The sequence below is a fragment of the Natator depressus genome, chromosome 1 (assembly GCF_965152275.1).
Source record: "Natator depressus isolate rNatDep1 chromosome 1, rNatDep2.hap1, whole genome shotgun sequence".
Lineage (NCBI taxonomy): Eukaryota > Metazoa > Chordata > Testudines > Cheloniidae > Natator > Natator depressus.
The window spans coordinates 81,753,682-81,767,839 of NC_134234.1; the positions used below are offsets into that span (position 1 = coordinate 81,753,682).

The following is a 14,158-nucleotide window of genomic DNA, read 5'->3' on the forward strand; positions in this document are numbered from 1 at the left end:
AATCTGTGGGGTGAGGTTTTGTTTTGTGCTCTTTGTTCTCTCTTGAACGGAGAAGGACCAGGTAGGAAAAACCATCTCCTAAAATCCTACCTGAAATAAGCATCCAAGATTACGAAAATTGTAAGTAATAGCAAGGAAATGCGTTAGCTTATCTTTTGTTTTAGCTTGTGAATTTTCCCTAGGCTAAGAGGAAGGTTTATTCCTGTTTTTTTGTAACTTTAAAGTTTTGCCAAGAGGGAAATCCTCTGTGTTTTAAATTTTAATACCCTGTAAAATTACCTTCCATCCTGATTTTACAGAGGTCCTTCTTTTACTTTTTCTTTATAATAAAGTTCTGTTTTTAAGAATCTGATGGGTTTTTAGGACACTAAAAACCAAAGGGCCTGGTCTGTGCTCATCTTGTTTACCTATTTGGTTGGTATATGATTCTCAAGCCTCCCCAGGAAAGGGGGTGAAGGGGCTTGGGGGGAGGGGGATATTTTGGGGAAACAGGAACTCCAAGTGGTCCTTTTCCTGAATCTCTGTCTAGCTCACTTGGTGGTGGCAGCAGTACCATCCAAGGACAAGGTAGGATTTGAGCCTTGGGGAAGTTTTTAACCTGAGCTGGTAGAAATAAGCTTAGGGGGTCTTTCCTGCAGGTCCCCCAGAGTTCAGAGTGGGGAGGGAACCCTGACAGTATCAAATGAAAATAGTAGAAATGTTGGGTACAGCTATAACTGTGAAACAGTTTATAAGAAGGTCTAGCCATGAGAGCTTCGATCTCAGACTGCCCTAGCTTAAGTTCAATTTACTTGGAAACTTGTAAAAAGCAGATCTTGTGGAATCTTTCAGAAATATTTCTTATTAAGGTCTTAGGCCGATGAAAAAAAATCTAAACCTAGTAAACGACCATAAGCTGATTCTGTGATTGTACTGGTTGATAGAAAAAAGAACCACCTGATATCTAGGGAGCAGGACCTTTCTTTTATCCTCTAGGTCCCAGAAGCAACGTGCATTTGGGCATACCTACTGCTCAACAAATTTATTGCTATCAATGGTTCTATGACCCATGAAACAGAACACATGACTCAAGAAGGTGCTTTTTATCCTTTACATTAGTTGGATTAGATTTAAAACTGAACCAGCAAATTAAGTGGAATTAAGAAGGAAACAGAACTGTTACAACCACAGTGAAAACCGCTGCACAGCAATTGTGTAGAGCTGGAAGTACATAATGCAGAAGGAGGGGTCACGAAGTATGGATATGTGATAGTCGATTGGACTGAAGAGGGGAGATTAGGTAACAGTTTACTGATTGTTACAAGTCCTTTACGTGGAGAAAGATAATATTAATGTTAACGAATGAGCTAGCTATTGGTCACGATGTAAAAAACATTTACAGAAAAAAAGTACACCTTTACAGTAGGTAGAATTCTAGCTCTGCACAATAAATGAGTTCTGTAGGAAAGAAATTAGTCAAGTCTCAAATAGTCATTTTTAGTTGTGATTGTAAATCTACTGAATTATAAAATATCAGAATACTAAAGAAAAGAAATGGGAAATATCCAAGACAAAAATACCTGAGTTTGTGGAAATGCTGAGACTGATTCAATTTGAAGGGAAAAAAAGTGTTGCCGCTTAAAAAAAAAAATCAAAACATTGGAAAGCCAAGAAACTTACAAGAGACTACTTAATTGTAAATCCACTGAATTATAAAATAATCTCCATTGATTGTCCTGGGCATGACCCCTGGATTTCCCCCGCCCTCCCCGCACCTTAGTATGAGACACTCCTGTTTTGATAAATTACTAAACGGACCATCGAAGTTTTGTTTTTTGCTGTGAAAGAGGTACAATGCTCCTGATAGGATGTGATGGAAGATTTGAACCAATAATAGGTTCACAGTGGCAGAATGGAGAAGGCAAGCTTAGTAGTAGCACAGACAAGAAAGTACACATTATGTAATCAAACTACAAATTCACGCCCCAATGTCAAGTCACAGAAAGTATATGGTACAGGAACAAAGTGGGAATCAACAGATGTTACCTACTTTTAGAAAAAAGAAAAAAATCTATATTCTTTCATCTTGCCAGAAAATCAAAAGAAAAAAGAACTTACTTCCTCTTCATCTGGTTCAGCTTCTTCTGTTTCAACAGCAGACATATTAATAACTGGCTTATTCCATGCCAACTTCAAATCCTGTCCTTTGAATCGAGATCCGTGAACAGCAGCCTGAAGCAAGTTAGAAAGTTCTTAGTTTCACATTTCTTTGTGAAAGGGAAATAAAATAATCAACAGTTGATCAGAGACCAGAAGTAAACTGATACTAAGCTTTTACTGGGGGGGAAAAAAGGTGATTTTTACACATTTGTGAAACAGATTTATGAGCTATTACGAACAGCTTAAAATTAAATAGATTTACTGAATATACCATTTCAGCATATAATAGTTCAGGACTTGATAATCAAATGTATTTACATAGCTGTTCAGGTAAGAGTTTACAAAAAGTAGTAGATACAGTATTAATCAAAATGCAAGAAAAGAAAATAAGCTTAGCAAGTCAGGGATCAATTCATGACATGGATAACATACGGTCATGAACACCTTATTGAATTTTGATCAGTGTTTCACACCCTTGAAAGATTGACACAAATTGAAACACTTAATACATTTACTTACTACAAAAACCCAAGCATCCCACAAATACAAATGATTCAGTGTAACAAAAATTAAACTTTGTGATTATAAAACTTATTCTACTGGAAAATGCTCCACTTCCTGCAAACCCTTTGTAATTGAAATGTAAAAATTTTAACTTATGGGATATTCATGCCTTTCTAAGTACCAGATGCATTAAGTGGCTGCTTTGGAAATAGTATGTTCAAATTAAAGTAACATGAACTAGCATAAATCAGCGTTAGCAACATTTCGAAATAACTGTCATGGTCACAAAAGATTTATAGTACAATCTGAAAGTACAGCATAATGTGAAATGTAGAAACAATTACATGTTCAATGACATCTGAACATGAATTGTGTGATATTAAAGTCCCCAGGTATAAATTTTAAATCTGTACATATAAATTTATGATAAATTTAAAAGATTCCATGCCTATTAAAATGCAGCTCAGGAGTTTTTGGTTCATGGTCTCATCACAATGTCACACAACTAGAATTTTTATAAGTACTTATACATGACATTTAGGTTCAGAAACAACTTGTAATCTTTTGAAGAAATTACTGCTACATAAAAGTGCAACGTTTTATAGCCAGGGAATCCTCCCCTCCCTTCCAGACTAAAATGTCCACCACCATAAAACTTAAGCTTTTTTCAGCCAAAGGTAAAATATTACATTTTCTTCTGAATAAGCCCCAAAGAAAGCTTTCATGATTCAACTAGTTCTGCAACTAATCTTCATTACCAATTACTATTCTTAAAATCTGATTTACTAACAAGCACCAAACAATTTGTAATCCAACATGTTTTGAATTATAAAATGAATCTGATTTCTTTGAAAGTTCTACATTTAGTTTTACAAGTCATACTAGAACGTGGGAGGGAAACCATGTAATAGCAAATTCCTATTTCATCTGAAGTCCAAATGTCTTCTCTCCATCATGAAAAAATATTGCCATATGAGCGTGCAGTGAAAAAGGCGCCCTCATGACGTTTACTGTATAGGTGGAGTTTCTCTTCAGTTAACATTATATATACTTTGTATTGCTTACATGTAAAAATTGTGTTAAAAGAAGATTAACATTGCAAAGTCAAGCACTCAAAAGTTATGAAATGACGAAATTAAGGCTGCAAACAATTCGGCTCCCTTGTGAGTATGCTTTATGATACAGTCTTTAGTTACAAGATGATGTGTTTTTTTTTCCCCCCCACAGAACACATGACTTATTCAGCGGACAGCTTGGATGGCACTCAATACATGGATAACTATTCAATATTTACTTTTATTTGAATCAAGTCGTTGTACACATTGTTATTGTGCATAAAAATATATCAAGGTCTTTTATGAAAGCTTGTAATGTTCTGACCTTGGTGGTCATTAGGAGATATGTATACAGACTGTGGCATGAATTTATCTAATTGTGTATATATAAAGCTGTGCTCATAATCTATGCTGCAACATTCAGTTCCACCTCACAACAGGGAGGGAAGCACAGAGTACCTTTTAAACGAAGCTAAAAACAAGTGATGGGCCATTACATTAATGGGAAAACACTGAAACAACTTGCAACTGAAAAGAAAACCCCAGTCCTCAAAACCGAGAAAGGAAGGAATTTCCCCCACTATGAATCACCATAGTCTGAGAAATTTAACAACCAACCAACCACCCACCCCTGCAAACATTGTTAAAAGAAAAGGTATTTGAAGTGAAAGATATCCAGAACTGAGGGACAGTCTCAAAGGTGGGGGGCTGTCTATGAACTCTAGATCCCTCCTCAGGGCTATGGGATAAACCGGGAATCTGAGCAAAGGCAATAGGTAACTTGTCTTAAAAGGGATTCAAATGTGTAAGTGTAAAACCTGAGGTTGCATCTATGTTTTCTCCGTAACTTGTATGGTGTTTGCTTTACTTATTAATTCGTCTTTGAATCTGTGATTTTTCCCTCAAACAAACCTTTTATTTATTTTTACCCCGAACAGGTCTCTGTTATGCAAATGGTGTGTAGTGTCGTCCCCCCCAAAATGAAGTAATAATTGGGGTGCAGGTTTCATTCCTTTGGGAGTGACAAACCAAAAGGGAAAAGTCAGAGTGTCTGGTACTTAAGAGCTCGGGGTAGATGAATTTGGGGAGACCTGAGACTGGAAAGGCTGTTGAAGTCATCCTGCAATGAGTATTTAGGCAGGCGGAAGCCAGGATGAGGCCTTTATGCTTGTAAACTGGCTACTGGTGTCAAGGTTCTCTGTCTTGAGAGCATAACATTAAGGCACACAAAGTTATACGGCAGATGGTAAGAGCGCCCCTGATCCCCAAAACATCACAAATTGCATATACCAAAGGGTCCAAATCCAAGGGCAATCTTAATGCTGGCATTTCCTAATTTTTGAGTGCTTGACTTCGCTTAAAGTTACTTTGTAGGCAATTTCCTAAATTTTTGAAAAAAAGTTAAATCCCATCACATGGAACCATATTGACAGTACACGGATCATTACTCTGAGTAAGTGTGAGTTTCCTATACATTCTAACATACTTACCTGTCCTATGTATTTATATGGCCCCCATTATAGCATCTGAATGCCTCACAATCTTTAACGTATTTATCTTCAAAACCTGTTAAGTAAGCATCCTGCTCAGCATGCTGTACTGGATCCACTGGAAGGCGTTCACCAGCGAGTAGAGGCTGAACATGGCCAGCCCGGGCAGCCTGCGCCAGGAGAGCCGGGTGGCCACCTGCGACACGCCCGAGCAAGGCAGCACGGCATGCGCCTCTGGGAGCGCCCCGGCCGCGGGGCTGCCATGCGCAGCCTCTTTCGCCGGGAGGAGCCCATTCGGCTGCAGGGGTATTTCCCCCTTTTCATCCTCCTCTTCCGCCCCGTCCCCAGCCATGGCCGTGCCTTCCCTACCCAGCTTCCTGCGCCTCACGCCCGCTGTACCACTCGCGCAGCCCCAGCCCCGCCAGCTTGCTAGGAAGGATGAAGTAAGCTGTAGCTCACAAAAGCTTAAGCTCAAATAAATTTGTTAGTCTCTAAGGTGGCACAAGTCCTCCTTTTCTTTTTGCGGATACAGACTGCTGCTACTCTGAAACCTAGGTAAGGAAGTGTCACTCTCATTTTACATTGGGGAACTGAGGCACAGACCACTTTTCCAAGGACAAACTGGAAGTTTGTGACAAAGCAGGGAATTGAACTCAAGTTTCCCTGAGTCCCACTTATTAAAGCACTGCACTGGCATGCTTCCTCCCATTTAATTAACAAATTAACATTTAATAGTTTCATTAAATGTTTAGAAAGCAGTAATATTTAGGGAAAAGTTTCATACTGATACATTATACCTTAAGCAAGCACTCTAATTTCATTTCAAAGTTAACTTGATGCTCTGAATGTATTAAATGTAACTGCCTAGTAAACACAAAGAATAATGAATTAGTTCCCAAATTAAATTTCAGTAATCACAACCTGTATCATCTGTTAGAAATGTTGGTGAATTGAGAAATTAAAGATACGTAGTCAAAACAAACTTCTAGAACCTACAAATTCCCAAGAAATCAAATTTCTATAAAAATAAGGGACATGGAAAAATACATAAAGAAAACCCTTTGAATAACTTGTTTCATGATTCTGCATTTCTGATGTAAACTACAACGAAAGGGAAAACAATCAAGCCGTGGGGTACTGAGGTAACTCTTATGGGCAAAAATAAGGAACAATGAACAGGTAGGGGGGTCCTGCCAAAGCCAGACATCCATTCATGAATTACCACTGGGGGGATGTCTTGTTTTGACTCCTGCAAGATACACTTTAAACTAGCTCAGAATTTCCTCCCTTTTAAGGATTTCATTTAATATGCTGGTTTGAAAGATTTTTTGGGAAAAAAAAGGTTACTCAGTAATCTAATTTAATCTAAAATCAAACCTATTCCTCTTTGATAATCAACTCAAAAGCAGTCAACATAAGATTTAACTGTTCTGAAATTATACTTAATTCTTAAATTTAAATTTAGTTCAGTTTACATATGACTAATATGAGATATCCTCTTAAAGTACTTTTAATATGAAGAATATACTTACAGCTTCAGCTTCTGCTCTTGTCTTAAAAGTAATCACTGCATGGAGAGAAGAGTCGTCTATCTGGCAATCTTCAATTTCACCATATTGCTTTCAATAAGAGAAAAATGTAAACTAACTGAAAGATTCCTCTTCTATGCAAATGCTGTACTAAGGGTTAGCCTACACAGGCAACGCTAAAGCGCTGCCGCAGCAGCGCTTTAATGTGGCTTGTGTGGTTGCGGCGCTATAAAAAAAAAAAAAAGCCTCCAAGAGGGGTGCAGCTCCCAGTGCTGGTGCACTGTCTACACTGGCGCTTTACAGCGCTGAAACTTGCTGCGCTCCGGGGAGTGTTTTTTCACACCCCTGAGCAAGAAAGTTGCAGCGCTGTAAATTGCCAGTGTAAACAAGCCCTAAAGAATCACACGGACTTGAAAATTATATAGAACTGGAAATGATGCACACTAAAGAGACCTTAATGGTTAACTTGTCTTTGTGAGAAATACTATATAATTTTTATATGCACTTTAAAACACTGAACACTATAGTATTTGGACTCCCCTTACAAAAATTTACTAGTGCATACTATAAGGATGAATCATGGCTCTCCTCTTCTCCTTCAGAGCCACTGACTCCATCAGCCTGTCAGGAAAATGTCTGCATGAAGACTAATCTTGCAATGTGCCAAGACTCAAATTCAGTCTTATCTCCAGTGACAGCAAGTTCCAGAGCTGAAGGTCCTCTACCAAGAAAGCTCTGCTCTGGTCCCTATGGAGCATACTTGGGCTACATCACCTACACCATCCCTGACAATCACATCTGCGTAGTTAGAGTGCCGAGAGATGTGGTCTCAGATATCTGAGCTCTAGCTAATTCAGGGTTTTACAGAAGTGGACCATAAAATATTTTAAACTGTAGCAGATAATATACATATTAATACAAACTGCAAGACAAACTTTTTTCAAATTGCTGTGCAAGAGAAATCTGATCTCACCATTTTTTTCCTCAACTGGAAGTATTTTGGTCTGAAATATAGTTGCAAACACAGTAAGAGCAAAGCTACTAAGAACAAACACTGATGTAGAACTCCATAGGCTACTGACAAAGTACCAGAGGACTCTGCACCAATTTTTTGATGTGTCATAATATTGATGTTTATGTTCAAGGTGTGGTTGATTTTTTTTTCTATTTTTATCCATTTAAATATTCAGTTGCACAAAAGTATATATTTTAATTTTTTCCCCAAAATTGTTATCAATTTAAATTGTCACAGTTGCAGGAAACTACAGATGGGGAGGTGATCAGAAAATTATTTATTGACAGTGGATGTTGAGGTTCAAAAAATTAAAATGTTATAACCTTAAAATACAAACTGTCAACATTGCTTGTTAAAATATACAAAGTAAATATCCTTATATCAAACAAATTCTCAAGCAGCATATTTCTTACTTCGCCTATTTGTACATTTTTATTACTATCGAGGGAAGTTCCCCCCCCCCATTGGTTTGTGCATATATGATGAAATCGGCATTTACCAACATTTACAGATAAAAATCGAATCCTTCCAATCATATGTCATCATGGGCCGCCAACCCAGTACCCACCAGCCAGCACCCGCGCGTTAAACTGAAAATTAGACCAAAGTATTCTAGTCCACAGGAGACTAACCTATTATGTTTGACAAGCAGAGAATAGTAGGGCCCAAGGTGCACCAATACCAGAGACCTCTGCAATGTCTGGGAACTGGACAAGTGAGATATATCAAGACGATCTTGGCAAGTTACTCACACCCCATGCCGCGAAAGGAGAAAAAACATCCAAAGTCACTGCCAATCTGATGTGGGGGGAAATTCCTTCCCAACCCCGCAGAGTCCCCAACCACACTTATTAAGAAAATAAAATTAGTTAAATGCAACATTATCCTCAATTAAACTCTTTGAAACAGGGAAAAAAACAAGTTCTGGGAGATGTCATAACCATAAACCAATGCCCACACAGCACGTTTCCACTGACAGATGGAGACTCTGCCTCTTCACAAGGAACTTCCTTCTGTCTCCAGATAAGAGACAACAAACACAGTATATTAACTTCCCTCATAGTAGAATGCAAAATCTTAAAGGTGACCTTGCAAAATTTTTTGGAAATTTTTTTTAATGGTGCTAGTGTGAGCTTATGTTTTTAAATCCTAAAAGATATTTACAAAAAAAAGTTGGTGTTTTTGAACACACACCTTTGCTTCCGCAGTTTGTGTAATTAATTTCTGTGCAAGTGACATGCCAAACCCAGGTTTAAAGACATGTTAATTACTGACTGCAGTCTGAGTTCACCCCCTCTCAGTCTCTCTGTACAAAGAGGCAGCTATTTAGCTGTGTTAACAATATAATCTAGCATCATATAAATTAAAGGAGATTATTATTTGCATCCGCTTGCCATGCAAATAGCCCTGATATCAGAAAGGTTGGAGCTCAAGTTCTTCTCACTCTGGTTTCTTCAGAGGAAGGGGGCAGAGCCACTATTTAGTTTTTTTAAATATGATGAAAACAGAGATTGTCAAAAGCAAAAGCAGCTCTTCATAGATCATAAATTAGTTGAAAAAGTAAACTTAAAAAAGCTTTAGAGGTCCACTTTAATTACAACTTCAGTAACATCAGCAAATATTCAGCCTTGACATATATGCACAGATTAAATGTGAGGTCTAACTTTCCAGAAAATTAACCCTTTACACTAAAAGTGGTATAATTATTATGAATTCTGATTTACATTTATTTTAATGTCTAGCAGAGGAGTTTAAAATACCGTTTTAACTGAAAATCTAAATGTAATGTTGGCTGAAGAGTCTTACCAATGTCCCTATAATAACTAGACAAGTTTCCCAATAATAATAAAAAGTCATTTCAATACACCTATTTGTATAGCCATATTCTGCTGCTGGAAATGTGACTGCTATAGAAGAATAAAAACTGACATAAGACGATATGTCTATCCTCTAAGTCAACCACATCTTGAGAATTGCTGGACCACAGTTGGCTCCTGTTCCTGGTACACAGGCTGTTCCTGTTGTGGTGAACGTTCGAAGGCAAACAGAAGGCAGACCTGACTGACTGCTCCACAATCTCACTTGTGACACTGCCTCAATTTATCTTTGACAGCTCTGTACCATCACCAGTATCCACGCTACAAATTCAATAGGTTTCTCCTTCATTGCAGGCTTGAAGAGAAAACACACAGATCAGACAATTTTCCCCTCTTGTTTGATTTTCAGTCCAACTAAATTATATGCTGATATAACGGACTGCTGACAAATATAAACCCAGTACCAAATTTTGAACTGCAGCCCTAACATTAAGTTAGGAAAAGGGAATTCTGGCTTTGTGTGTGCGCCATTTTGGGGACGCATAGACTTCTGGGAGTGGTATTAAGATCCTGCAGTTGTTGTACAGTTCTAGTCTCTACTCTCAAACTCAAAAAAGTGAGTATAACTCATTGAGACAGGACTGTCAGGCATAAAGAAAGTTGAAGCAAGCGTATCTCCAAAAAGGCAGTTTGTTCACACATTATCCTGTTTTGTTACAGGATAACAATATGGTATTCTGTGGTTTAGAAGAGTGGTCCAAGATTTCTTTTCATTCTTATACTCCTCCAGTTCTGGCAAAAGCCCATTACCAGTTGTTCTGCATGATTTCTACCCAAGGACTTTCTACCACCACCACTCTAACAATAGCTTGCTAGGATATTGAATAACTGACGATAGGAAATTTTACCTCCAGATTCTCTCCCTGGTGTACACAACATCCGTGTAAACACACAGAGAACAATTTAGCATCACTTATGGTTCTTTCACCCTTTTGCCATGCTCCTTTTCTTTGGCAATGACTTTGGATGATTTTTCTCCTTCTACAGCATGAAGTGTTAGTCACTTTGCAAGATCATCTTAATACATCTCACTTAATCAGTTCCCTGCAATTTAAGAGGCCTCGGGCATTGGTGTACCTTGGTCTGTATCATTTTCTGTCTGTCACACAGCTGTTTCTAAAGAAGGCCACTAGAGTTAAGTAAAAGTTCACTTTTTTCCTTTCCCTACCTTGTATGAAGTCCTTCTATAGTTTAGAAACAGAAAGCTCTTTTTAAAGGTAGAGAACCTACTTTAGGACTCCTTGGTTAATTAAATACTGGATTCTAGTTGATTGGAATCACCCCTTGGAAGTTTTTCCCTGCACTTCCACAAAACTACTAAATACAAGGAAAAGAAATGTTGAAGTTACTACATACCGCAAAATGAGGAAGAAGATCTTCTCTATCACTTTCTGTGAATGCAGAGATCTCCAGTGCCCTCGGTCGATGATCCACTACTGCATGACCTGGAACCCCTCTTCCACGACCCCGGCCTCGTATTCCTCTGCCTCTGCTATGTGATGCACCCCGACCTCGTGCATTAATTCCTCTACCACGACCTGAAGAAAGAATCCCTCGTTTGGCAGCCTAAAAAGTTTAAAAACATAACTTCAGTCCACAACACATGATCTAAACATTATTTTCACAGAATGAAAATAAAATCATGTTCCAATCACCATCTTTGTTTAATGTCAAATTTTGAGACTTCTTCCTAGCAAGAGGAGCAGATGTGGGTTTTGTTTCAAATAAAATTAAGCATTTAAGATGATCGCCTTCAAAATTCAAGTAAATTAACTCTCAGACTTGTCCTCAGGAACCATTGTGAATGCCTTTATGATTCTGAAAAAAAAAAAAAACAGTTACCTTTGTTATATGAGACAAGAAAGTATCATCTCTGACCAATCCTGTTTCAGCTTGAGTATGACCTTGTGTATGAGTGGTACTTGAGGAAACTCATACATCAGAGTTGACCTCCAGAGAAGGAGGAAAGCATCTGAAAGAGTGCCTGGGCTCAGACTTGCTCTGGAACAGAACTGATGGCACGTTCTGTTCTGTCTTGTTGCAAACTGGTTCATACCGATAATCCTGCACTTGCAAAAATTAAATAAATAAATAAATGAGTATACTGGCCTTCAATGGCCAGTCATGATTCTCCCCAAAAGTCCTGCTGAAGTGGTCTGATAGGACATTCTGAGCTCCCAGGTGAAATGCTGACAGTGATTTCATTCTTGATGCAAGAGTTATATAGGTGGATGGCCTTGTGACATAACAGTATGGATATGGCACTTCCTTGCCTGTTGACATAAAACATGGGCGTCATGTTGTCCTGGAGGACTTGGATAGTTTTGTCTTTGATTTAAGGTAGAAAGACTTGACAGGCTTTGTGTATGGCTCATAGCTCCAACACACTGATGTGGAGTGATGATTCTTCCTTTGACATATAGTTTGTGTTTGAGGCATCTCTAAATGAGCTCCCTACCCTAGGAAGGATGCATCAGTAGCCAAAGTCATGGATGGAAGAGGAGTTGAGTAGGGCAGCACTACTCTATAATTATGAGTGGGATTCTTCCAGCTGTCCAGTGAGTCAAGTGCTCTGGCAGTTATGCCAACTGTCGTGTCCAGAAGATGTTTGATTGGGGGGTAAACAGGCTTCAGCCATCCCTATAAACATCTGAGGCAAAGTCTAGCATGCCAAGTCACATAAGTGCAGCATGTTATGTCCTCCAACAATCTCAAACAAGATCTCATTGATGTGTTGGGGGTAAGACTGTAGACTGTTGAACAGGTCCAGGATGACCTGAAATCTGTCCTGAGGCAGATATGCCACTGCTGTTATAGAATCTGTATCCCCCCGCCATTAACTAGGTTCTTTGAATGGAAGTAAAAGTTGACTTGACTTTGTTTATTAACAGGTCCCGCTGAGCAAATAAGGGTTGAATCTGCAAGATGCTCATCTCCATTTGCTGCTTGGAACTGCGGCAGACCAATTGTCCAGATAGGTGAATATCTGGATGTCCAGCCTCCTGAGGTGTTCTGCTACCATGCATTTGGTAAACACCCCGGGGCAGAAGGAAAGACAGTGTACTGGGGAATGCTGGTCCGCAATCAATTGTCTCAGGTACTTTCTGTGGCCTGGGTGGTTTGCCACACAGAGTAAACATCTTGGAGAGCCAGAGACTGCTAGGAGTGCATGTGGAACCTGATATTTCTGATTAATTTGTTTAACTTCCACAGCCCCCCTGCCTTCTTTTAGGCATGAGAAAACACACATTAAAGCCCTTTCCCCAACATGAACTTCCTGAGCAGCACCCAAATGAAGAGTTTGCACTTCTTGTAAAAGTACAAGCTTGTCCTTGAAAAGAAAAGAGGAACGAGGGTGGGTATAGACTTGAACTGTGATATGAGACCCTTTTTGACAGAGTAAGAATATCTGGGCTGGTAGAAAGGTTGTCATAGTTGTTGCTGTGGTCTGTATTGCTTCTTTCAGGGAGCTATCATGTAGATCCCTAGTGAACAGTGTGGCAAGCGAGTCCTCTAGGCTATGTCAGGCCTCATCTCCTCTCTTATCTGACAAAAACGACCACATATCCCTCAAAGGGTAAGTCCTCAATGATCTGTTGCACTTCTGCAGGTATGCCCAAGTTCTGAAGCCACAACAATCTTCTTATGGTGATCACTGTAGCCATTACCACAGCTGCAGAATCTGGAGAGTCCAGAGCAGCCTGAAGAGCAGATCTAGCAATGAGACAGCCTTCAGGAACCAGAGACCTAAAAGCATCCAGAAATCTGCCCATGAATTTACTCATGGAATCCCCAAAAATATCATATTTAGACAGAAGTGCCCCATGGTTAGAAATGTGCAACTGTAGATTTGAGTAGAATTATATTTTTCTGCCAAATAAATCTAGTTTCATTAGCATTTTTTCTTATGGTGTAGTATGAAAATGACTTTAGCACGATCATCCATTTGCAGCTGAGAACCAGGGAGCCCAAGGTTCGATGTGAACACAATTGCTCATAACCCTGAACAGGTACCTGACAGCATCTGTTTGTTGTCAGGGTAAGGGTGGCTGGAGTCATCCAAAGGGACCTGCAAAATCTAACAGTCATCCAAAGGGACCTCATTAATAGGCAGGCTACTCCGCCTGGACCTGAGGACTGCAAAATATCACAGAGTTTGAGGACAGACTCCAGCACAAACTCGGCTTTCACTCTTACAGCTGCTTCCACCTGTTCTCATAAGATCTTGGTAAATCAAAGTCATCTGGTGCTGGTGACAAGGACTCACAGAAGGACCTGATCAGGAGAAGAGAAAGTATAAATGGGGGACAGCTCTTCTACTTGATGGGATGGATTCCCATGTGAACTTTAGTCTGCAGGTTGGACCAGGACAAACTCAGGAAGGTCTAGCTGTTGAGAGGCCTGAGAAACCATAGAAGCCCCTTGAGCAGGATGGGGTGGAGAAGATCTGTGCTGAGAGAGACAAGTAGCGCACTTTTGATGGACTCCTCAGGGTGCCCAATAGGGCCACAGAGCAAGGCATAGGTGGCCAGTGAAATGAGTCCCAAGA

The 14,158-nt window shown here is 39.4% G+C and overlaps 1 protein-coding gene across 2 annotated transcripts in view; it reads right to left on the minus strand.

Annotated features, from left to right (window-relative positions):
• The window catches only part of RBM26 (RNA binding motif protein 26), a 101,675-nt gene that overhangs the window by 13,675 nt on the left and 73,842 nt on the right, over nt 1–14,158 (minus strand). The window contains exons 19-21 of one of the 2 annotated variants that reach the window (XM_074962351.1): nt 10,966–11,175; nt 6,721–6,807; nt 2,098–2,211 (exon numbers count right to left, since the gene is read on the minus strand). In XM_074962351.1, the coding sequence (XP_074818452.1) occupies nt 2,098–2,211; nt 6,721–6,807; nt 10,966–11,175 (411 nt within the window). The remainder of the gene's footprint in view (nt 1–2,097; nt 2,212–6,720; nt 6,808–10,965; nt 11,176–14,158) is intronic. The other variant, XM_074962357.1, reaches the window with a different exon arrangement.